At 38.3% G+C, this 24,055-nt stretch overlaps 1 protein-coding gene across 1 annotated transcript in view; it reads left to right on the top strand.

Annotated features, from left to right (window-relative positions):
• PKD1L1 (polycystin 1 like 1, transient receptor potential channel interacting) overlaps positions 1–24,055 on the top strand; it is a 256,681-nt gene that overhangs the window by 123,994 nt on the left and 108,632 nt on the right. The window contains exons 17-21 of the mRNA XM_007944144.1: positions 3,890–4,032; positions 6,610–6,730; positions 12,442–12,568; positions 13,844–14,039; positions 14,822–14,878. Of these exons, the coding sequence (XP_007942335.1) occupies positions 3,890–4,032; positions 6,610–6,730; positions 12,442–12,568; positions 13,844–14,039; positions 14,822–14,878 (644 nt within the window). The remainder of the gene's footprint in view (positions 1–3,889; positions 4,033–6,609; positions 6,731–12,441; positions 12,569–13,843; positions 14,040–14,821; positions 14,879–24,055) is intronic.

Here is a 24,055-nt window from a genome sequence, read left to right as displayed (position 1 = left end):
CTATGAGAGAGATGCAAATCAAAACAACAATGAGGTACCATCTTGCTCCAGCACTAGTAGCAAAGTTCAACAAGACAGAAAATGACAAATGCTGGCGAGGATTACCATACCAATTTCCAAGTGGTTGTATAATTTCACTCTTTTTTTTTTTTTTTGTGATGAACAACTGGATAAGTTGATTTCTTCCTTAACAGTTTGCCAATAACTTCTACATATATTGTAAACTTAACAAAATGCTGTTGCTATTATCTTGTATAGTTGACTGTCATTTAAATTTACATGTCTACCCTTTTCAGTGTTCTATATTCCTTTTGGTACATACATGATTCAATCTTAGGTTTTGTCCCTCTGCTTTAAGAAATATTACATTATTATAATTTCTTTTAGTGCAGATGTGCTAGTTACAAATTCTCTAAGTTTTTCTTTGTCTGAAGATGTTTGAGTTTTCCTTCATTTCTGAAGTTTTTTTTTTTTTTTTTGCTGGATGTAGTGTTAGAGGTTGACAGTTTTTCCTTTCATCATTTAAATATATCCTTTCATTGTCTTATGGATTTTATTGTCGACTTTGAAACTAATTTGACTGCTAACCAGAAGGCTGGCAGTTCAAACCCACCAGCAACTCCTCAGAAGGAAGACGGGGCACCACCTTGGGAACCCAAGAAGGGATTGCTATGAGATACCACCTTGGGAACCCAAGAAGGGATTACTATGAGTTGGACTTGACTCTCTGGCAGTGAGTTTTTAATTTTATTTTATTGGGTATTTTAAAATTTTCTCTTTATTCCTGGTCTTCAGCTGCTTCACTATGATGTACATCAGTATGGTTTCCTTTGTATACAATCTTCAAGGAGTTTATTACCCTTCTTGACTTTGTGGTTCAATGATTTTAATCAGTTTTGGAAAATTCTTAACTATTGACTTTTCAAATGTTAGTTCTGTTCTCTTTTTTCCCATGAGACTCCAGTCAAACAAATGTTAGCTTTTTTATCATGTCCCATATTTCTCTTACACTTCTTTCCTTATTTTCCATCTTTTTGCTTTTCCATTTTTCATTCAGAGCATTTTCTTCTGACATATCTTGTATTTTACTAGTCTTCTCAACTGTGGACTATCTGCTATTAAAGCCATCATTTAAGTTAGTTTTATTTATTATGTCAGTTTTAGAATTTTCATATAATTCTTTCTCACCATTCCCAGTTATTTAATAAAAATTTTCACCAATTTTTAAAATATATTAATCACACTTATTTTAAAGTCCATATCTGAAAACTCCTCCACCATCTGGGTGATTTGTCTGTCTCTTTTAAATATCTGTTTTTTCACTTACTCTTCATTCTGGAAAGATATGCCTATAGCTTTTTATTTGAATGCCATTGTTCTTGTAAATTGATGAGGCTCTAGTCAATGCCACTTACTATAGAGAGTATTTGCTTTTGGTGTAGGCAGCAGTTAGAAAGAGAGGTATTATACCTTAATATATCTGAGATTAATTTATTTTAAGCTAGACTTCAGGCTTTCCGAAGTTGATCTGTTTTCACCTTTACCCTTATAATGAGCTTTTGGGATCTCTATTGGTGTGTATCCTTGATTCCTTTCTTCTAGTCTGGCCCATATGCCAGTTTTTCCCTCTGTTGGTGCCATAAGACTACTGAAATCTCTTATTACCTCTGGAGCTCCTGGTTTTAAGCACATGCCTTGAGGAGAAAAAAGGGAGCACCATATATGCTTTACCTCAATGCATTTTCCTTCTCTCTTGGATCTTGATCTCTCAAGGACTCTTTTGGGAGTTCTCCAATGTTTTAAAAAAAAACTTTTAAAAATTCATTATCAAGCTTTCTAATTCTCATTGAGAGGATCACTCCATAAATATTAGTTATACATGTCCTGTATATGACCTGTACTTGCGGGTAGATTTATATTCCCATTATATTTAGATACTCCCTTCCTTTCAGGTAATTTCTAGACAGTGTAGAAGGTTTTAGCTGTATATAAAACAGAGGGATTTCAGCTTATCTACAGATAAGTTTGATTCGGTGCCCACATGTTTTGTATTAATTAAAATCTATCACACATTTCCAATTTTGCATTCTGTGTTAACTTCTTTATAACCCTCTGGAAGAAACACTAGGTTAACGTTCTTCCAAAAAACTTGTTAGGTGAGGCTCAGTGAGATCACCAAGAATCAATTCTGATTCTCATGATTTGAGATTATATTTTTGTAAACATCCCTCTACCTTTTCCACTCCATTTATAAACCTTTTTGGCACAAGAGAGATGCAGGGTGCTTTTGTTACAACAAATACCCTTTGCCTTTCATCTAAACCTCTATCCTTTTGTCTCTGAAATGTATCCAAGTTGCTGTTGTTGTTATGTGCCATCAAGTTGGACCCGACTCATAGCGACCCCTCCTTGGGTTTCCGAGGCAGTATCACTATGGAAGTAGATTGCCCCATCTTCCTTCTGAGGAGGGGCTGGTGGGTTTGAATTGCCAGCCTTCTGGTTGGCAGTTAAGTGCCTTAGGCACTACTAGCACCCATTACATTCCTGACTCATCGAGGAAACTCCTGAGAGCCCACCCCCATCCTCACAGGACCATCTAGTGTCTTTGACTTGTCATTGAGGTGGGAGTCTGGCTCCAGTTCATCTGCCTCACCTCCCTCTATCCTCCATGTCAGTAGATTCTCCATGTTAGCAGCTCACTTAACATGACCCTAAATCTTCCCCTTATGCTTATTTTCACTCCATTGCCTATCCTTTTCCCCCAGTCCCCTTGTTAGTCCAGTATACTACTAATACCCTAAGACTCTGCTCAAATGTGACTTCTTTGTGAAGATTTTCTTGGGTCAGTGAGGCCAAATCAATCTCTCTTTCTTCTTTAATTTTATTTTTGTTATAATATCTGTCTTCCACAGTTGGTATAACTCCTAACAAAAGTAGATGAATAGTACCTTGCACTGTACCCGAAGTGTAGCAGAGGCTCAACACAGTATCTGCTATCATGGTTATGATCAACATCATCAACATTTTCAAAAAATTGGTCATACAAATCCCACTTCAATAATTAATCTCAAGAAAAGGATATTAAAAGTAAGAAGAATCTGTATGTATGAGGATATCTACTTTAAGGTCATAAATAATAGCCAAAAATGAAAACTAACTAAAATTTTTAATCATTGGGTAATAATAGTTATGGATATTACAGATTATTTGCTCAGAGGAATGTTGTGCTGCTATTTTTAACAGTGATTTTGAAAACTATATGGCAACAGGTCAAATAATTATGATATTAATTCAGCTAATAAAAGCAAAATATAAAATTTCATCAGTTCTATAAATTCACCTAAGCTATATTTATGTGTGTATGAATATGGCTTTAAGGGGATCCGGGAGAATGAAGATAATTTGTTTTGCTAGGGTGATGTGTTCATTGGTATTTTGTCTCCCTTAGACTTTGATTTCTGTAGGGGTTGTTGTTTCTGACTGACCATTAGAGGGCACCACATGGACAAGGAATGGGTCTGTCTGGTCCTTACCTATTTCCCCAGGACCTAGGATTGTTCCTGCTTTACATAATAAACAGCCAATAAGTGTTCATTATATTAATGAATACTGTATTCTAGTGATTTTCAAACTTTAACCACATCAAAATCACTTGGACGGCTTGTTGAAGCAGATTGCTGAATCTCACCTCCAGGGTTTCTGATTCATTATATCTGAGGTGAAGCCCACAAATTTGTACTTCAAACAACTTCCCAGGTGATGGTGATGCCAGTGGCCCATAGACTACATTTTGAGAACCACTGCTATAAGGTTGTACCATAAAAATGTAGTCCTATGCAACTGTAATTCTCTATGTTGTATATAAGATCCATTTAATCTTTCTCTTTAGCTTCAAAACACATCTTGCTAGGTAAAGCTCAGCTGTACTTGACAGTCAACAGAGGCCCACAGGATGTAGCTTGTCAGGTACAGCCCCATCATGGCCATGAGGCGCACACCATCTTCAGTATTTTCTGCATGTCAGGAAAACTGGTACGTATTGACAATCCTCTGTCATCATGAAAGATCAAAGGCAGTGCCAACTATTGGAGGTTATGGCAAGCTCTTTGGGGATTTGTTTTAAAGTTCCTGTTGGAAAGTTGCTGAAACATAAGCAGTCATATCCTTCCCTTACCATCATTCCCACAGTAAGAGACCAGAATAGCACCTAGGGTAGAAGGAGGAGCATTCTGATAGGAAGCAAAGTCTGAGCAGGGGCCAGCACAGGACAGCAGGAAAGGCATGATGTCTTTAGGTCACAGGATGAAGAAAATGTTGCCCATTCGCTAGGATATGTACGTAGGGACATTGCTTTAAAGTACAGTCAGAATAGAAAGGCTTCAATTAGTGGTTGTGACAGTGAAGTGGGCATTGTACCAGATAATAGGCCAGTTATTTAAAGTGATAGAATCTGTCAATCACAGAAGGACAAATACTGTATGAGCCCATTACTGTAAAAAGACAAAGAAGGGTTTTCTTGTGAAAGGAACTCACTTTGTAGGTTACTGGGGAGGAGAGGTAAGGGGAGGGATTAATTCCACGCTAGTTGGGGCCCACACGCTGATGTGGATAAGGGGAGGGATGTATGGAAAGAGCCTGTGACCACCCTGATAACATTAGGAAAAGGAAGGACACCGAATTGTACACATAGGAGATAGACAAGTGATCAGGAGTATACTCTGGACCCAGGATAGATTCAACAGGCTAATCTTGTACAGATACCAGTGATAGAAAATATCTTTAATCCTTACAGAAACAATAGAAGACAGACACAGACTAATCCCTTACAGACACCCAGACACTGTGGGAGAGAGATCTAACAGATCTACTGACTTAGGACCATAGTACTGGGGGACACCAGACTTAATTGGCACGACAAAATACATAAAAGCAATGTTCCTCATTCTACATTTGTGAGTAGTGACTGGGGTCTTAAAAGCTTTCAAGCAGCCATCTAAGATGCACCTAATGGTCTGCTATCATCAGATGTGAAGAAGAGTGCAAACAAAAACAAGGGCATTTATAAACAGCCCTAGGACATGATGGCCCTTGAGATCAAAAGAACTAGATGATGCCTGGCTACCAATGCCAGTCACTCAGGAAAGGATTAAATCTGGAGATCCTGGATAGGTTGGGAGGAAAAACATGGAACAAAATCCAACAACTCAATAATGACCAGAATTACTGGTCAGATGGAGTCTGGTGAGACCCCCAATACTACCGTCCTGGAATACATTCTGGGCCTGGGATAAAGCTCACTCCCTGGGGCTGGCTCTTGGCCTAATAGTAAACAAGATGTACATGCAGACCACTCAACCCAGGGTGATGTACCCACATACTCTATGGAAATACATCCCTTGGAGCAATCGATCACAGGCACCAGAGGGGCAACATTCACATGGAGGGCAAACAAGAGTGCATAACTATGAGGGGTACAGGGGCAGTGTTACTGGGCAGGAAGGGGAGGAGACTGGGTTAGGGTTGGACTTGGTAAATGGGGAATGAAACTAAATGTACACATAATGTTGAATGTAAAACAAACTTTTAAAAATTAAAAAAAAAAAAAAAACAGTGAGGGGTCTGAATTCAGTATCTGAGTCCAATTGCAGCTCAGACTTGAATACTCACCCTCCTAACTTGTGCAGTGGAGAAAACAAATGTATTGTTTTCACAGGGCCATGCCAGTATCAAATGCAAGGATGGATTTAAAATATCTACTGTTCCATTCTGAGTTTGGGTAGCAGGACTGCAGTAGTTATAATGACATGAATGATTTGACGAGACCTGGACTTTCTATCTTGGCATCACATCAATCTTCACCATTCTCTGGGCCATAAACTTCTGACTTTTCCCTATCTGTGTGCCCTGCCTATGTTGTCTCTTCTGTCAGGAAATCATCCTTGTCCTCTCGGTAGGATCCAAAATCTGGCCTTCATTTAAGGCCTAGTTTACATGCCCTCTGCTTCTGAACATGACACCATTGCACATGAACTCTCTCCTTCTCACCTCTATATTGCATCCCTGAGCTGGAAATCTCCTGGTGTTTAATCCAGGAGGCCAGTGATGGTTTATGATTCTGCAACCATGGAAGAGTCTAGTGCAGTGAGAGCAAAATGTCATGAGAACAAATCTAAGGCATACTTGAGCTCTGTGGAAAGGGTGGGAAGTAAGCTCCCATGTGCTGTAAATCTGTGAACTCTTATTTAGTTATTGGGAATGTCTGAGTGGTGCAGTTAACATGCTTGGCTGCTATCCAAAGAATTGGAGGTTCAAGTATGCCCAGAGGCACCTCAGAAGAAAGGCGTGGTGATCTACTTCTAAAATATCAGCCTTTGTAAACCCTATGGAGCACAATTCTACTCTGACACATATAAGGTGGCCATGAGTCAGAATCAATTCTACAACAATAGGTTTTAGGTTTGATTTAGTTATTATTTGGCCTGTTCCTGTCTGTAAAAAAGAATGTTCTCAGGTGGAATGAAGGATATAGGTATATAGATATTTATTGGTGATGTAAGTTCTAGTTTGCTCATCTACACTATTTTTTGCTCCCTGTTCAATGGATTATAGGATTTTCATTATGAATTTAGTTACCGGATAGGAAATTCCTCCAAACGTACTTTGTACCATGGGAGAGATGCCCAGTATTATTTTGCTTTACCAGCTGGTGAGCCATTGGACAGTTATAGAGGTAAGTCACAGTATAAATTTGGTCTATTGCTTTGTTTACTTAGGATTCTACCCTTTTTTCCTGGTTTCCAAAACTGCAAAACTGTATATATATAGAAAACAAAATTCTTATTTTTTCATATTGATAAGCTTAACACTTTTTAATTTAGGCTAATTTTTACTCTGTGGTACAAAAAGAAAATTAGTAATATGATCAATTAATTAATTTTATATCTTAAGTTTTAACCACAGCATAATATAAATGTTAAAATGACAAAAATCTTTTTTTTTTCTATGTGAATTATAATTTTAAGACCAAGATATCCTCTATTTTCTAGTGAAATATGCCCTATCTGGTAAGTCTTACATTTACTATAGTCTAAACCATATCAGGGTACTCCCCTAAGAAGAAAATGAGATGGGTAGTGGTAAACCAATATTGAAGGAGCTTTGAAAGTCAGAAATGAGGTAGCAGTTAGAATCTCAAAGCAAACAGAATTTCTCAGTGTTGGTAACTTCTTCCTCCCATCTGTAATGTCTTGTTCAGTTCTAAACCAATGCCTGAGAACTAATCTCAACTTGCAGGATGGTGATGTTATTTGGCATCACTTTTAAGAAAGTTTTGGTTCTGCAGAATATACATCCAATTAAATTAGAATTTCTGGTGATGAGAATTTTGTTTAAACTTTTAAATTCTTCCAATGTGCAGTCAAAGTTGAAATTTACTGATATAGAAGTTTCTTTGATTTGGGCTCGTAAGCTTTCAGCCAAAAATATGAACTAGTTCAATTTACTTGCCTTAATTAAATCCCACCTCTCTTTTTAGCCCAGCTAAAATGCCTTTTTCCTCATGAAACATTGCCTGAAACCTCCTGTTTGTGGTAGTCAGAACTTCTTCTGGATTTTGGTCAATTAAATTGAGGAAAAGCTTACTGATAAAGGTGCTTTGTATTTTTTTTTTTTTTTTAATTTTGTTCTTGTTGAGAATATACACAGAAAAACAAATACTAATTCAACAGTTTCTACATGTATAATTCAGTAGCATTGATTGATTACATTCTTTGAGTTGTGCAACAATTCTCACCCTCCTTTTCTAAGTTATTCTTTCCTCATTAACATAAACTCATTGCCCCTAAGTTTTCTATCTACTCTTTCTAGTTACTGTTTTCAATATGGTCCCATATAGATAGTTCTTAAAAGAGCATAATGCTCAAGGGAGATATTTTTAACTGGATAAGCTCAACTATTTTCTGGTTTTAAGAAGACTTCAGGAGATGTTTCTGGATTAAGGTTTAAAGATTGTTTTAGGGCAATACCTGCCAGGGTTCATCCAGCCTCCATTGCTCCAGGAAGTGTGGATTCCATAAGAATATGAAATTATGTTTTGCATCTTCCCCCTTTGGATCAGGATTCTTCTATAGAATCTTTGATCAAAATGTTCAGTAATGGTAGCAAGGCACCATTCAATTCTTCTGGTCTCATGGCAAAGGAAGCAGTTGTTTTGGAGAACAATTAGCCACACATTTCATATCTCCTCTGGTCTCTGACTTTCCCTCTTCCTGAGTTGCTCCAGATAAATAGAGACCGATTATTGTGCCTTAGATGGCTACTTGAAGCCTTTAAGACCCCAGGCAATATGCAAGGAACTACAAGGTAGAACAGAAGCACTCAACATGTTATTAGCCAATTAACTGGGATGCCTCATGAAACCATGGCCCTTAACCTCCAAGTAAAGGAATCATATCCCATGGGGTTTGGTCGTACAGAAGAGTAGCCTCAGCAGCTACTCTTCTGTTGTTGTAAATATGTTCATCACACATTTTTTTCTAATTCCAACTTTTTACAGATGTACAACTTACTGAGAGCAATTACAATAATTGGCTATACAACCCTACTTTAATAAATGTGGCGTAGCGCCTAAAGCACTTGACTGCTAACCAGAAGGCTGGCAGTCCAAACCCACAAGTCACTCCTTGGAAGGAAGATTGTGCAAACCACTTCTTTAGTGATACTGTCTCAGAAACCCAAGGAGGCATCACTATGAGTCAGATCTGACTCCACAGCAGTGAGGATTTTTTATTTATTTTTTAATTTTTTTTTAACATACATATGTTTTTTAACATACACACACACACACACACATATATATATATATACTGAAACATGAGCTCTGATGGCGTAGTGCCTAAGGCATTTGACTGCTAACCAGAAGGCTGATGGTTCAAACCCACCATCCACTCCTCAGAAGGAAGATTGGGCAATACCGCCTCGGAAACCCAAGGAGAGGTTGCTCTGAGTTGGATCCAACTCAACGGCAGTGAGTTTTTTATGTACTGCAACAGTACTCCATAAGCAATAACCCTTTTCTCCTCCTTCTTATCTCTGGTAACCACTAATAAACTGGTCTCTATAATTTGCTTTTTCTTACCTTTTTATATAAATGAGGTCATAAAATGTTTGCCTTTATTTTACTTATTTTACTCTTTGTAATTTCTTAAGGGATCATGTTCTTTCTGCTTTCTGTCATAATTGTTTTGTATTCCTGTCTTACCTTTCTGAGGTTTCTTGGAGTCAAGCAACAAGACTAGGTAATCAGTGCAATAAATGTTGTTTGAATGAGTGAATGCAATTTTCAATGGCCTGCCTTAACAAATTCTTAAAACATTAAAATTGTACTCACTATCCATCTTGGGGAATTTTTTATCTAAATGGATGCTCATCTCAAACTACCCCACCTATTGATGTTAGGCATGCAGCTATGGACTTCTGGGTCATAAGAGGACTTGGTTCTAGAGGAGAGGAAGTGAAACTCATAATGAGCACACTTCTCATGGTAGTTGGTTATATTACGGCTTGGCAGTGACTCTCACAAAGTGGTGTATAAAGGGGTTTATGGGGCCTCTGTCAAAGAGGCCATTTTTTGACCATAGGATCAGGAAGATATGAAAATGAAAGAAACTTGGGGCAGGGCCTTAGCTATGTATTGGACAAAAAGTTTCCTTAGCATAAATTTATAGAACCAGCATTTAATTTACAGTCACTGAGAAGTGTCAGGGTTAGTGATGTTACTCAGATAATTCAAAAGCAAGGTATTTGAGCGTAACTGTCAATATCTGTATTATAATTTCCTGTGAATATCTGAACTCAAGATTCATAAGAAAAAAAAAAAAAACATAAGCAAATAAGTATTTTTAGGAATATTTAATACATATCTTATCCTGTCCCATCTCTTGCATGAATGTCATAAAGGTCTTTTAGATTCAGTATGTCAAAACTAAATAGAGTCTTACCTGAAATATACTCCTTCTATATCCGTTGTCTTGATTAACAGGACCAATGTTATCCTTAGGTACTTGTTAAAACTGCAGCTTCCAGGGCTCATCCAATATCTATGGACTCAGAATTTGGGGTGATGGTGAAGCCCAAAATTTGTTTGTAGATACTGATGATTGAGATGCAAATGTCCATGGACCACATTGTGAGAACCACTGACCTTCAATATTAAGTCCCAGATTCTTAGCATTATATTTTAGGTTGAGAATACCCTTATGATGACAGGTAGGGTGCAACTATGCATTGATCTTTCTGTGTGGTTCATTTGACTCTGTCTGTGGCCCTTCACCAAATGACCATCATCTACCACACTGAGCTTCACCTACAATTTTCTCACTACAAATTGAGCCCATCCATGTCATGTGAAGTGAATCTTGAGTCTCCAATAAGCCATTTCCTGCCATGTTCCTATATCTCCACACAGACTTTCAGAACTCATTCAATTTTTTTTTTTACCTTGCTCTCTAAGCAAGTCACATTTCTACACATCATTTAGTTTGTGGTTGAAATATATCCCTTGACCTCCATTACAATATATATATTTCATTCTTTGGATCATAACAAATTATGGATAAAATTGAGAATTGTTGTTGTTGTTATGTGCTGTTAAGTCAGACCTGACTCATAACGACCCCTCCTTGAGTTTCTGAGGCAGTATCACTACAGAAGTAGATTGCCCCATCTTCCTTCTGAGGAGTGGCTGTGGGTTTGAACTGCCAGCCTTCTGGTTAGCAGTCGAATGCCTTAGGCACTACACCACCAGAGCTCCCATTGAGAAGAATAGGAATTCCAAAACACTTAATCGTGCTCGTGAGAAACTTGTACATAGACCAGGAGGCTGTAGTTCAAATAGAACAAGAGGATATTGCATGGTATAAAATCAGGAATGGAGTACATCAAGGTTGTATCCTTTCACCATACTTATTCAGTCTGTATGCTGAGCAAATACTCCTAGAAGCCGGACTGTATGAAGAAGAACATGGCATCAGGATTGGAAGAAGACTCATTAACAGCCTATGATACACAGTTGACACAGTTTACTTGCTCAAAGTAAGGATGACTTGAAGCACTTACTGATGAAGATTGAAGTCTACAGTCCGAAGTATGGATTACACCTCAATATAAAGAAAACAAAAATCCTCACAACTGGACCAATAAGGAGCATCATGATAAATGGAGAAAAGACTTAAGTTGTCAAAGACATCATATTACTTGATTCTGCAAACAACACCAACGGAAACAGCAATTAAGACATCAGATGATGTATTGCATTAGTCAAATCTGCAAAAGACCTCTTTCAATTGCTGAAGAGCAAAGATGTCTCCTTGAAAACTAAGGTTCACCTAACCCAAGCCATGGTATTTTCAATCACCTCATATGCTTGTGAGAGCTGGACAATGAAGAAGGAAGACCAAAGAAGAGTTGATGATTTTGAGTTGTGGTGTTGGCAAAGAATACTGAAAGTACCATGGACTGCTAAAAGAACAGACAAATCTGTCCTAAAAGAAGTGCAGTTGAAATGCTCCTTGGAAGGGAGAATGACTAGACTTCATCTAACCTACTTTGGTCATGTTGTCAGAAGGGACCATTCCTCAGAGAAGGGTATCATGCTTAGTAAAGTGGAGAGTCAATGAAAAAGGAGAAGGCCCTCAACAAGATAGATTGACACAGTGGCTGCAACCATGGGCTCAGGTATAGCAAGGATCATGAGGCTGGCACAGGACCAGGCAGTGTTTCATTCTGTTGTACATAGGGTCACTGTGAGTCACAGATGACAAACCGGCACCTAACAACAAACAACAACATGGCCCCCATGCCATAACTCTATTTTAGCATTCATCACATTATCAGTATAGCTATAATCCTGAATTCACTGAGTTGCTTGATGGCAAAGACTGGTCCTTGCACCTGTTGCATCTTAGACAGCAGCAGGCACATAACACTTACTGGTCAAATGGATGAATGAGCAAGAGCATGAGAATGAATGAATCATTTCCTGATCCCTCAGACACAGTGATTTTTCACTTCTCACTCTTCTGACCATTACTGTCTGCCCCTATCTGTTTAGCATTCCCTGTCTGGTATAGTTGCTTAATGTTTTTATGTCAGCTTGTTGGTCTCCCTAGAAGGATGGGAGAACCTTAAGTTCATCACTCATTCCTTGGTTTACTTTGATATCCCTTGTATTATATATCCATCACCATAGTAAGCACATAGATCTACTCAACAGAGGTTCTCTTTATTGATTTTCTGAAATCCAGAGTGTAAGAAATTTGGGGAACTTACCTTGCAATTTCATTACACTTTAAACTTGCCAGAATGAACCCATCCTCATGTGTTGTTCAATTGGCTATAGCCCATATGTCCAGAATGATTCTCCTCTTCCATGTTCTCTTACAGTCATGGTTTTCACTGAGATCACAGATGGTGAAGGCTCTAAGTTACAGCCCTGTGCTGTGGCAGTGACTGTACTCCCCCGTTACCATAGGAATGTAGCCTCTGTGAATTACTGCATCGGCGAGGATCTGTGAGTAATGCTGCACTGGGACATTCTAGAACAATGTTTGATTTCCTCCAGAGATGACTCTCTTCCAAGTTGGCCACAAGATGGAATGAAAGAGTGGCAGGGACTCACCTTATAATAAGCAAAAAAAAAAAAAAAAATTGCCCTATCACAGTAATCCTTCTAACTGGTATGTCCATAGTTTTTATGTGTGTTCTTCAGAGCCTAGAAAGCACTTTCTTCTTTTTGTTTTACAGTTTTATTGAGATACTATTTATATTCCATATAGTTCATACCATTTATATAATATTCAACGTGGTTTTAGTATGTTTACAGAGCTGTGCAATCATCATCATAGTCTAATTTTAGAACACTACCATCATCACTCAAACTCTTACACTCATAGCAGTCACTCCCCATCTACATCTCCCCCAGTGGAAACTTTTTTATAATTGATTAGAAATTAGTTTGCAATTTATTTCTTTACTCTTTGCGATGATCCTGTGAGTATGCATTTTACACATTAGGAAACTGAAGCTCAGTTAAATAACGATGCTGTGGTCACACAGCAAGGAAATTTCGGAGCAAGGACTGCTTTCATGAATAAGTCTCTTCCTGCTATATCATAATATCCTGCCATGTCAAAATAAGTGAAATATGCAGTTTGTAAACAAATAAATAAATGCCCAGTGATTGAAATCTGAAGTCATAAAATTGTGGGTTTACATCAAACCACAAGTACAATGCAGTTGTCCATGTGGTGTAGGTTTGGGCACCAACTACCAACATCACTTATTTAGATGCTTTGAGAAATTTTAGTCAGCTATAGCTGTGGTCATATCTTTATCTGACTCTGGACTACATTGCCTCATTTGCCATTATGCTTTTGTACCATTCTCTGATTTGTCTTCTTGTTCCTGTTTCAGTGCTGATAAAAGGGATGAGATATGATATTGTAAATATAGGCAGAAAAATGAGTGGTTTCTTGATCTGCTTGAGAGATTCTCCCTTCCATCCCTTAACTCAGACAGAAGGTCTGTGACCTATGGTTCTTTCATGCCTCCTGCAATCAATTTCTCTCTCCCTTTTTCCTATACCCCTCATCCATCTGCAGCAACTGTTGACTTACCAGATATTTGTTCTTAACTGCTCTATTATTATTTAGTGTAGCTTGTGCATGAGCAAAGAGTATTTGCTTTCTGATGTTGTGGCAACAGTTGGCAAATTTCCTGTTAGGCAGTGCCGTCACCATGGTACATGAGCTGCCCTGAAGTGTGATTACTCTTATGTTTTCTTCAGATATAATTCCAGCCTGAAAAACCTATCCATCCTCCTGTTGATGGGGAGTTACCTGGAAATCAGGAACTATATCACCATGATCACCAGGATCCTGAGTTGTTTGGCTAAGGAGAACAGAGGCCCTTTATGTGGCCAGTGGTCACGAATACAGGATGCATTCATTTCTTCAGTATGCAAACTAGATTTTGCAGATCAGGTAGGGCCCAGAACAGTGTGAGTTCATTGCCTCTGGACCTATATCAGTACAGGAGGACCTGTGACTGGTTGGCTCACAATCAAATGGTAATGTTTAAGAAATGCAATCAAGAAATGAGACCAGTGACTCAGTCTGGCTTTAAGATAAATGTCTGTGGCCTCTCTACCTTTCTTCTGTATTTCACAAGTGAATGCTGATGGCTTAAAACAGAGATAGACTGATAGACTTCAATCATCATCACAGAGAATTCTGTTAAGGTTGCTGTAAATGAAAATTATGAAAATCTAATATGATTTTATGTAGAAAAGAATGATATACTGGAGAGTTAAGTTCATTATCGTGAAAATTTTAAAGAAATACTCATATTTTAAAATGATGCTTTCCTTGCTCACAGCATTTCTGAACACCTGTCTTTTCTCATTTATACACACAAAAAACAAATTATAGGTATATTTTCTCTTGAACCAACATTTTCCCCTCATTCCTCGTTCTCGATTAACCTTTTTGAAAACTTTGTTCTGTTCTCTTATTTCCTCTTTACTCATGTCAGTTGCCTGATGAAGTATGGTGAGGCTGGCCAGGATAGGATGTAAGAGCACAGATGCTGGAGTGCTAGGAAAAACTTGAGGCCAAGGTATTGGTCTCTCTGAAGAATAGCCTGCAGTCAGTCTTTCAGCTGAAAAGCATGACATCTCCTTTATTTCTTCATAAGCAAGCTGTAAATTGTATACATTTAAAGCGGTTAAGCTAACTTTCCTTTTTTTTTTTTTTTTCCTGGTCAGGAAGAAATAATTAATTCTATTATTATGCTGCGTGACCTCATAAACTTCCCTAATAAGGTGAGTTCTATTTCTATGTGTTTTTTTTTTCTTTTTTCTTTTTTGCCTTTTTGCATAATTATGAAGGTATTGATCAATTTTTAAAGACTATATTGTTTGGAGTTACATTTTGACACTTAAATTAGGAACAGGACTTTCTCCTTAGAATTCATCTGAATGGCATTGCCCATCTCAAATCATTAGTGAAGACATTCCTACCTAATATATGAAATTGAAAACCAAAAGGTAGAAATGAATTAAAGCATGTCTAAGGCACTTGACTGCTAACCAGAAGGCTGGCAGTTCAAACCCAGCAGCCACTCCTTGGAAGGAAGTCTGGGTAATCTAGTTCTGTACAGATACTGCCTCAGAATCCCAAGGAGAGTTCACTAGGAGTTGGGACCAACTCGATGGCAGTGAGTATGTTATAAATAATTTTGTAAAGGGAATGTTCTTGATTATTAACACATGGTATTTTGAATTTCCCAATGCCCATGCCATCTTTTCTTCTCAAATCTCCAGCACCCTTTCCTCCCTTTTCAGATCATACTTTCACTGCATTGTTCTTTGAGTCATGAGAAGAGAGCCCTCATCTACCACTGACCAGCCAATCCTGTCTTCCACGTCCACATTTTATCATGAAAGGAGTTTCTCTGCTCCCAGCAAAAATTCATTCCTCTATTTTTGCTCAGCATCCCATCTAAGCTACTTCTTTGTACCTCATTTCAGTCTATCTGACTGACTAGTGCACCCTGAAGTTGTGCAGTGCCCAGACTGTATGGCTGTAGGTGGTGGTTCTTCCTGCTGTCCTATTTTGCCTCCTCCAGGACTTCTATCTTTTAATTTACCACTCTCTTTGTTGTGCCTTCCATTTATCCCTCTCTGGTAAAAAAATCCCCAACATGTGTACCATGTCACTCCTTCTTCAAGAAAAATCCTTCCCTAAACCTATACCCTCTTCCAGATGTCACTTTGTTTCAATGCTTTTCTTTATAACAAAACATTTAGAAAGTGATTTCTGAACTTGCATGGTCTATACTTGCTCTTCCTCATGTATTTTTAAACTATCAAAATCTAGTTTCCATTTCTATCTTGTCACTGAAACTGCCCCTATGAAAGTCATTCAAAAGCTCTGTGTTCTAAGTTCACTGGACACCTGCTCTCCTCACTATTTTTTCCCTCTCAGTAACATTCTGTAGGATCATCACCCTCCTTTTGGGAGTACTTCATGTCCCTTGGTTTCATGACACCAGTTTCCTGGTTAGTTTCATTTGACCATTGCTGGCTTCTTTGCTTCTCCCTGACCCTTCAATGTTGAGTGTCTCTGGATTGTGTATTGGGCCTCCTTGAATTCCCCATCTACACTCTCCCTGAGTGATCTCATCAATTCCCTTTAGATTAAATCTATGTGATGACTCTAAAATTTCTATCTTCAACAAAAGATTCTCCCAAAGAGCTTCAGACTCATACATCCAACTACCTACATAACCTATTTATATGGGTGACTGTGCATCCTAAACCTAACATAGTCAAGAAAGAGCTCCTTACTACACTCTTTCAGTCTATCTCCTTCAAATCCCATTCCTCTTCCTCTTTTTTCCATTTTAAGAAAAAGCACCACATTCCACTCAGAATCTCAAGTGAAAAACCCAGGTGTCATCCATGAATATTCCCTTTTCCTCATCCATCCACTTATAAGTAAGTCTTTTCAATTCTTCCTCAAAAATGTATCTAGAATCTTCCTCCTTCTCTTCTCTGTTGGTCCCAACTCTAATCTAAGAAACTATCATTTCTCATCCAAGATAATAGCCTAAATGTTATTGCTGCCTCCTTTCTTGCTACCTTATAATAACTTCTACAAAAAATAATCAGAAGGATCATTTTAAAAGCCTGAATCATTTAATGCACTTCCCTATTTTAAGCCTTTCCTTGGTTTCTCATTGTATTTATGATGAAATTCAAACATTTTACCTTGACCCACATGATTTGACTCCTTCATACCTTTCCTATTGCCTCTCTTAGATTTTCTTTCCTTTTCTAGCCATCCTCCAGACATAATGGTTCAGAGCCTGGGTAATTGTTCCTTTTCATGGTATGCTCGTCTTTTGACTCACTTCATAGCTGATGTCTTTCATTCATTTCTCAATTGATATGTTATATCCATGGAGAATCATCCTTGGCCCACAATCTAAACTTGCCCTTTCCTCCTATTACCTCGTTTATCTCCTTTGATATGTTCACAATCAACAGTTACCTTATTTATTTCTTTATTGCCTTTCTTTCCTCATTGGAATGTAAACTTCATGGTGGCAGGGATCTTTCATTCCTGTTCACCCATAATGTCATCTGTGACACAAAGGTGGAGTACAGCAGGTAGATATGGGTGGATGGATGAATGAATGTCTACATAGATGACTTTAACATTTCCTTCCCAACTTTCCTGCTTTGATTCACATCATCATCTTGTGCTTGCTCTTCTGCAACAACCACCCATATGGATATCAATACTGACCTTCCTTTTGCAATATATCCTCCTCTCTGCTGCCAGGGCTATTTTCATAAAAAACTTAACTGGTCACACCACTCCTTTGCTTTAATACTTTATGACTCCCTCATACTTTGAGGATAAAACTCAACTCTTCAATTTATCAAACAAGGATGGCTCCAGTTTGCTCCCTGCTGTTCATCTTGCACATCTACCCATGTAAACACCTTCTGTATTCTAATTACTCTAAGTGTTCCTTACTCTAAAATATACAATGCCCTTTCAGACATCCACAAAATAGCATGTTTTCCCTCAGCCTACACCTTTTTCCCTTGGGATTTTTTTTTTTTTTTTCTTCCTTCAAAGCTAAATTGAAACGCTACCTTCTCCATGGCATCTTCATAGAGGCCTGAAGGCAGAGTTCAGTTTACTCTAGAGCAATGTGTACATGGCTTTTTAAAAGTATTTTAACACATTTGATTTATAATTATATTTTGGACATTTCTTTTGCAACTTATCCTTTAAGATCACACACACTGTTTTAGATAAAGTAGTATTAGTAGCTATAATAGATAAACCCTGGAATCTCAGTGTCTTAATACAACAGAAATTTATCCTCAGTTCACATGTTCAGTGGGTCATGTTCCACATGGTGATTCAAGGACTCGCACTCCTTTGATCTCATGTCTCCACTATGTGGCTTCCTAAGTTGAGGGAATGGCTAAGACACTTGCCTGCTAACCAGACGGCTGGCGGTTCAAACCCACCAGCCACTCCTCGGAAGGAAGGTTGGGCAATCCTACTTCCGTAGTGATACTGCCTCGGAAACCCAAGGAGGTGTCACTATGAGTCGGGGCCAACTCGACGGCACATAACAAAGTTGAGGGAATAGAACATGGGGATGGCACACTCAGTTGTTGATAATGTTGCCCTCTAATGGTACACAAGGAGCTCTGGTGGCATAGTGCCTACGGCATTTGACTGCTAACCAGAAGGCCAGCATTTCAAATGCACCAGCCACTCCTCAGAAGGAGGATTGGGCAATCTACTTCCATGATACCACCACGGAAACCCAAGGAGGGGTCACTATGAGTTGGATCTGACTCAATGGCAGTGAGTTAGTTAGTTAGTAATGGTACACACACTTCACTCATTTTTCACTGGTGAGAACTGGTCATATAGGTACACCTGGATTCAAAGGGACCTGGAAAAAGGAATCACTTCCCAGCAATGACCCTAGACAAGGGCTGGGAAGCATGAATCTGGTGGGGAGTCAGCCATCTCTGCCCCAGGTCTCTACTTCATGCATCTCTGAATCCCAATCTTAGTCATAGTTCTTAACTCAGAGCAGTAGGTAAATTGAACATGATTGTCATTTCCAAAGTAACCATTTATGATACTTGTGGTTAAAAAATAATGACCATTGTGAAAAGTGAGCATGATGTGTGCTTTAAAGCACTTGTTTTATTTTGGATAAAAGATCATATTTTTTTACTTTTGAGTCCTGTTTGGATGAATTACTTTATCCTTGGAGCCCTTATTAGTAGTTTCAATATATTTCCCAATAGTTTAATGTTATTCTTGGTGAAAGAGTTTGATTTTAGAGGGTATTTCAAAGGCACATTTTGATCAAACAAGCATGACCATTAGAAAATAAAATCTTAGTTTCATTTGTATACCATTTGATTAGTCCCTTGGTGGCACAAATGGTTAAGTGCTAGACTACTAGCTGAAAGGTTGGTAGTTCAAATTCATTAAGAGGTGCTTGGAAGACAGGCTGGAGATCTGTTTCTGAAAGGTGACAGCCTTGAAAACTCTATGGGGCACAGTTCTACTCTGACACACATGAGGTCACCATGAATCAGAATCAACTTGACAGCAACTAATAACAACAGTTGCTTGATTGCATAGACATCTACTTAATACCTGCTATGAGCTACTAAATACTTTGGAACCACCCAAAGACACCTCAGTAGAAAGACCTGGTGATCTGAAAATGAAAGATCACAGGCATGCAAAGTCTATGGAGCACAGTTCTGCTCTGACACATATGGAGTTGCCAGGAGTCACAAGCGATTGGATGGCAGTTGGTGGTGAAGAGCTCCTAAGCCACAAAGAAGAAAAATATTTAGTCCTTACCTTTCAGAAACTTATAAGTGAAGTTAAATGGATATACTTTCAATAAATGTGCTAAATCCTGTAATTAGGAGAATTACAAAATTTTGAAAACAGCCCAAGCATTAGTGTAGCTAATTTTATCAGGTGATTGTGGACATATTTATTTTAAATAAAGACTCCTCATCTGTTAGTGATATATTCTAAAATATTCATGGGTAAAAATAATGCCTGACAATTGCTTTAGAATATTATTTTAAAATTTAAGTGGGGAGCTGGAGGATCCAAGATGGTAGACTAGGCAAATAATCTAGAATCTCTATAGAAAGGACTTGAGCTGCAAAGGAAAGGATAAAGAACTCTATCAAATACTGCTTAGTTCAAGAGACTGAACAAAAACAGCAGATGTCCATTTTGAATTATTACAAGCAGTGTTCAAAATCATGGCAAGAACCAGATAACTGCCTCTGTTTGCCCAGGACTGTGCCACACCCACATTGGTGATCAGTGACCATACATGTGTATTTCTTTCTTCCCCTCCTTTAGTTTTTTGTTTTTGATCCTGCAGAATGGATGCCTACTCCTTGCCTACTCCATGGTCAGCAGCTTCTAACCACACCCCTTTGTGGATGGTACTGCATGCTCCCACAGAGTGAGTTATGTTCCTGCTGCAGCCATTTTTGGCACCTAATGCTTATGCCAGTACTGAACTACTTTTTTTTTTTACTCTCATGGAATGAGTGACCCATCCCCCATCGCCTCCATATTCAATAGTATGAACCTCTGCCCTTTTTCATCTGACAGTGTGCACTCCCATGGAGCAAGCACTGCATTCCTGTTGCAACCATGTTTGACAGCTAGCACTTACACCACTACTGTGGAGCGTTTCTTCTCTGCTTTTTAAAGTTCATTTGCTTTCCTCTTAAGCCTTCCCTCTTCTCCCCCTGCAGTGCAGTGAATTGCTTAATATGGCCTTTCTAGCCATTGTTGTTGTTATATGCCATCCAGTTGTACCCGACTCATAATGACCCCTCCTTGGGGTTCCGAGGCAGTATCACTATGGAAGTAGATTGCCCAACCTTCTTTCAGTCTCTATGCCTGTTTAGGGTAAGATGTATCTTGAGTCCCACCTTGCTGGAGGGTGTGACTCAAGTTACTACCCTTAGTTTCCTTGAGGGCAAATATATGAATGTTCTGGGAAAGTTCAATCTCTTGCTCTAGTCCTGTGTTTGGTTCATTATCATCTCACTCTTGAATTTGAGATAGCAGTTGGTCATCTGACCCACTGATTTGGGTTCACTAGCTCATGCAATCATTCAGGTGAGGAGAATCCTCCAGAACAATACACGGACTTGGGACTTGCCAGCTTCCCAGCCTCCACCACCACGTGAGCCATTTCCTTGGCAGTTTGTGAGTTTTATGGCATGTTACGGTGAAATATGGAACCCTAAGACAGGAGGGAAAGTACTGAGGGGAGGAGGAGGAGTTGATGTTAGCAATGATAGAGTGGTACAGCAGTTTGGAAAAGATGGACATTTAGGATCTCTAACTTCTACCTCATAGTGACCAGCCTTGTTCTGATCCTTCTAAAAGAAATTACTTCAGCACTCCCATTACTTTTTTCCCTGTTCCTTCTCCTTTTTTTTCCTCTCTTTCCCCAGCAGTTAGGGGTCAGTGACCCTACCCAGAAATACCTGCCAAAACTGCTACCCCACATGGGTGAGTGCTACCACCTGCTCTAGAACCACTGAATCAATGACAGATGGAGCTAACACCCAACCAGCCTACTCTCAGCTGCTCTATATGACCAGCAATGAGAGACTCACAGTCACACTCCCACCTGGTAGCAAACCCACCAAGAGATGTGGTTAGTGCCTCAGTGCTCTCAAACCAATGACAGGAGTAGCACATCAGCCCCATTGGACAAAAAAGAAACAAAGGAAAAGGATGAAGCAAACTAACATACAATTAAATAAATGCAATAACACCACAATGTCTTGGATGCTACAAAAAACTTCAAATCACATGTGCACAAAAACAAGACAAAATGGATTAAGCAAGTGAACAAAATGTCGGACCAGAAAATCTAGGGGAAGAAGTACTATTGGAACTATCTGATAGGGAATTCAAAATAATTTTATTTAGACATCTTTAATAGATTGAGATAAGTATCAAGGAAACAAAATTAAGGAAAACACAGACAAAATTTTAGAAGAATTAAAAAATTGACAAAATAAATGGAAAATTAGAAACCATACCAGAACAGCAAATAAAAATCCAGCAGATTAATACTAAAATTTCAGAAATAGATAATGCATTGGAATGACAAAGGAGTAGAATAGAATCACTGGAAGTGAAATTGAAGACAAATCTCTTAATACTAATCTGTTAAAAGGAACAATCAGAAAAAAGAATTAAAAAAAAATGAAGAAAGGCTAAAACTTCTGTGGGGCATCATCAAAAGGAATAACTTACATTTCATCAGAATTGCAGAACAAGAAGAGACCAAAAAATGCACCAGGAAAATTGTCCGATTTGCTGGAAGAAAACTCCCCTAATATCATGAAAAATAGGATGATATGCATTCAAGAAGCTCAGCAAACCCCAAATAAGATAGTCCCCAAAAGGAAATCACCAAGACATATCATAACAAAACTTTCCAAAACCAAAGCAACTTGGAAAAACCTGAAAGCAGCTTGGAAAAAATAAAAAGTTACCTACAAAGGAAAACAAGTAAGACTAAACCTTAATTTCTCCGCAGAAACCATGCAGATAAGAAGGCAATCAGATGACATATATAAAACCCTGAAAGGAAAAAATTGTCCACCAGAAAAAACTTCCCTCAAAGATAATGGCAAGATTAGGACATTTCCAGATAAACAGAAATTAAAGGAATTTGTAACAATCAGACAAACCTTACAAGACTTAGGACTTACAATGCTTAGGACTTCCTTAGGACAGAGGGTCAACAATTGCAGACAACAACCTGAGATTAAGAGCTATAACAACATCACTTGAAAATTAACCCACATGAAGAAGTATAAAAAAATAAAATAAACCTACAAGACAGAAATTAGGCAAAGATACCAATTTTTTAACAATGACAACTACAAAAAGTAAATTAAACAATGACAACTACAAAACAAAAAGAATAAATGGTGTAGTTACAGAACTTCCAGTGGGTGAAGATGTTAACACAATATCAAGATAGAACAGGTTGTTATAAATTAGGAAAATAATAAATTACAAGGTAATCTCAAAGAAAATAAATAAACCTTCACATGAACATAAAAAGGGAGAAAATCATAAAGACTCAGTAAATACTGAAACAATAGCAATGAACAAAATGATTTTTTTAAAAATCCATAAACAAAGTGAAATTAGTACAGAAAAAATATATGGAACAAAGAAACCATCAAACCGCCCCCCGCCACATACACACACACATAAATCCAGCATAATGACAGCAATAAGTTCATACCTATTAATAATTGCACTGAATGTAAATGCATGAAATGCACCAGTCAAAAGGCAGAAAGTAGCACAATAGAGAAGAAAATGTGACCCATTAATATGCTCTCTACAAGAGAAACACCTTAAACACAAACACAAGAATAAGCTAAAAATCAAAAGATGAAAAAACATGTATCAAGCAAATGGCAACAAGAGCAAGAATGGCAATATTAATTTTTGATAAAATACACTTCAAGACAAAAACTAGCCAAAGAGACAAGGAAGGACATTATATAATGATTAAAGGGTCAGTTGAACAAGAGGATATAACAATAACAAATATTTGTGCACCCAATGAAAGAGTCCTAAAATGCATAAACCAAACTTGAATAGAATTGTAAAGAAAAATAAGCAACTCTACAATAATAGTAGGAGATTTTAATATATCACTTTTTTTTTTTTTTTTTCCAAATATTTCTTTCTTTTTTATCTTTTAATTTTGATTTGGGTGAAGATTTACAGAGCAAATTCACTTTCCATACAGCAGTTCACATATACTTTGTCTCAGGTCATTGACCACAGTTTACCACAATGCAACAGCTCCCCTCCCACTTCCTCCCCATAGTTACTTCTTCCCAGTGTCCATCGCTCCATACTCTCCTGCCCCCTGAGCTGTCTCCCTGTGCATAAGCAGTCCTTCTTTCTCCCATGATAGTTCTCTCCAGGGCGTGTGTCTACTTGAGGTAAATGTTTAACTCACGTGCCTGTACTTTATTTGGCTGGAAACCACAGGTGTGGGTTCAATTCCAGGCCTGAAAGGCAACTAAGGGCCATAGTCTCAGTGGTTCCACCAGGCTCTATTGGACCAGCAAACCTGGACCCCACCTTCTTCTTTTTTTCCTCCAGATGATTTTGAGTTTTGTTCCACATTGTTCTCCCTCTCTATCCAGGATCTCCTACATACCTTTCAAGTGGATGACAGTGGTAGCCAGGCACCATCTAGTTCCTCTGGTCTCATAGTTGTATAGGTTGCAGACCGGATGGTGTACCAGTCCCTAGGACTGATTGTTTCCATTAATTTTGGTTTTCTTCTTTCTTCTTGATGAGGAGAGACCCATCATTGCATCTAGATGGCAGCTTGCTAG

The sequence above is a fragment of the Orycteropus afer genome, unplaced genomic scaffold, assembly GCF_000298275.1.
Source record: "Orycteropus afer afer isolate SDZICR_OR568_19922 unplaced genomic scaffold, OryAfe1.0 scaffold00121, whole genome shotgun sequence".
Taxonomy (NCBI): Eukaryota; Metazoa; Chordata; class Mammalia; order Tubulidentata; family Orycteropodidae; genus Orycteropus; species Orycteropus afer.
Note: the sequence above shows the minus strand (reverse complement) of the source record. Positions and strands in the feature narration are given on the sequence as shown.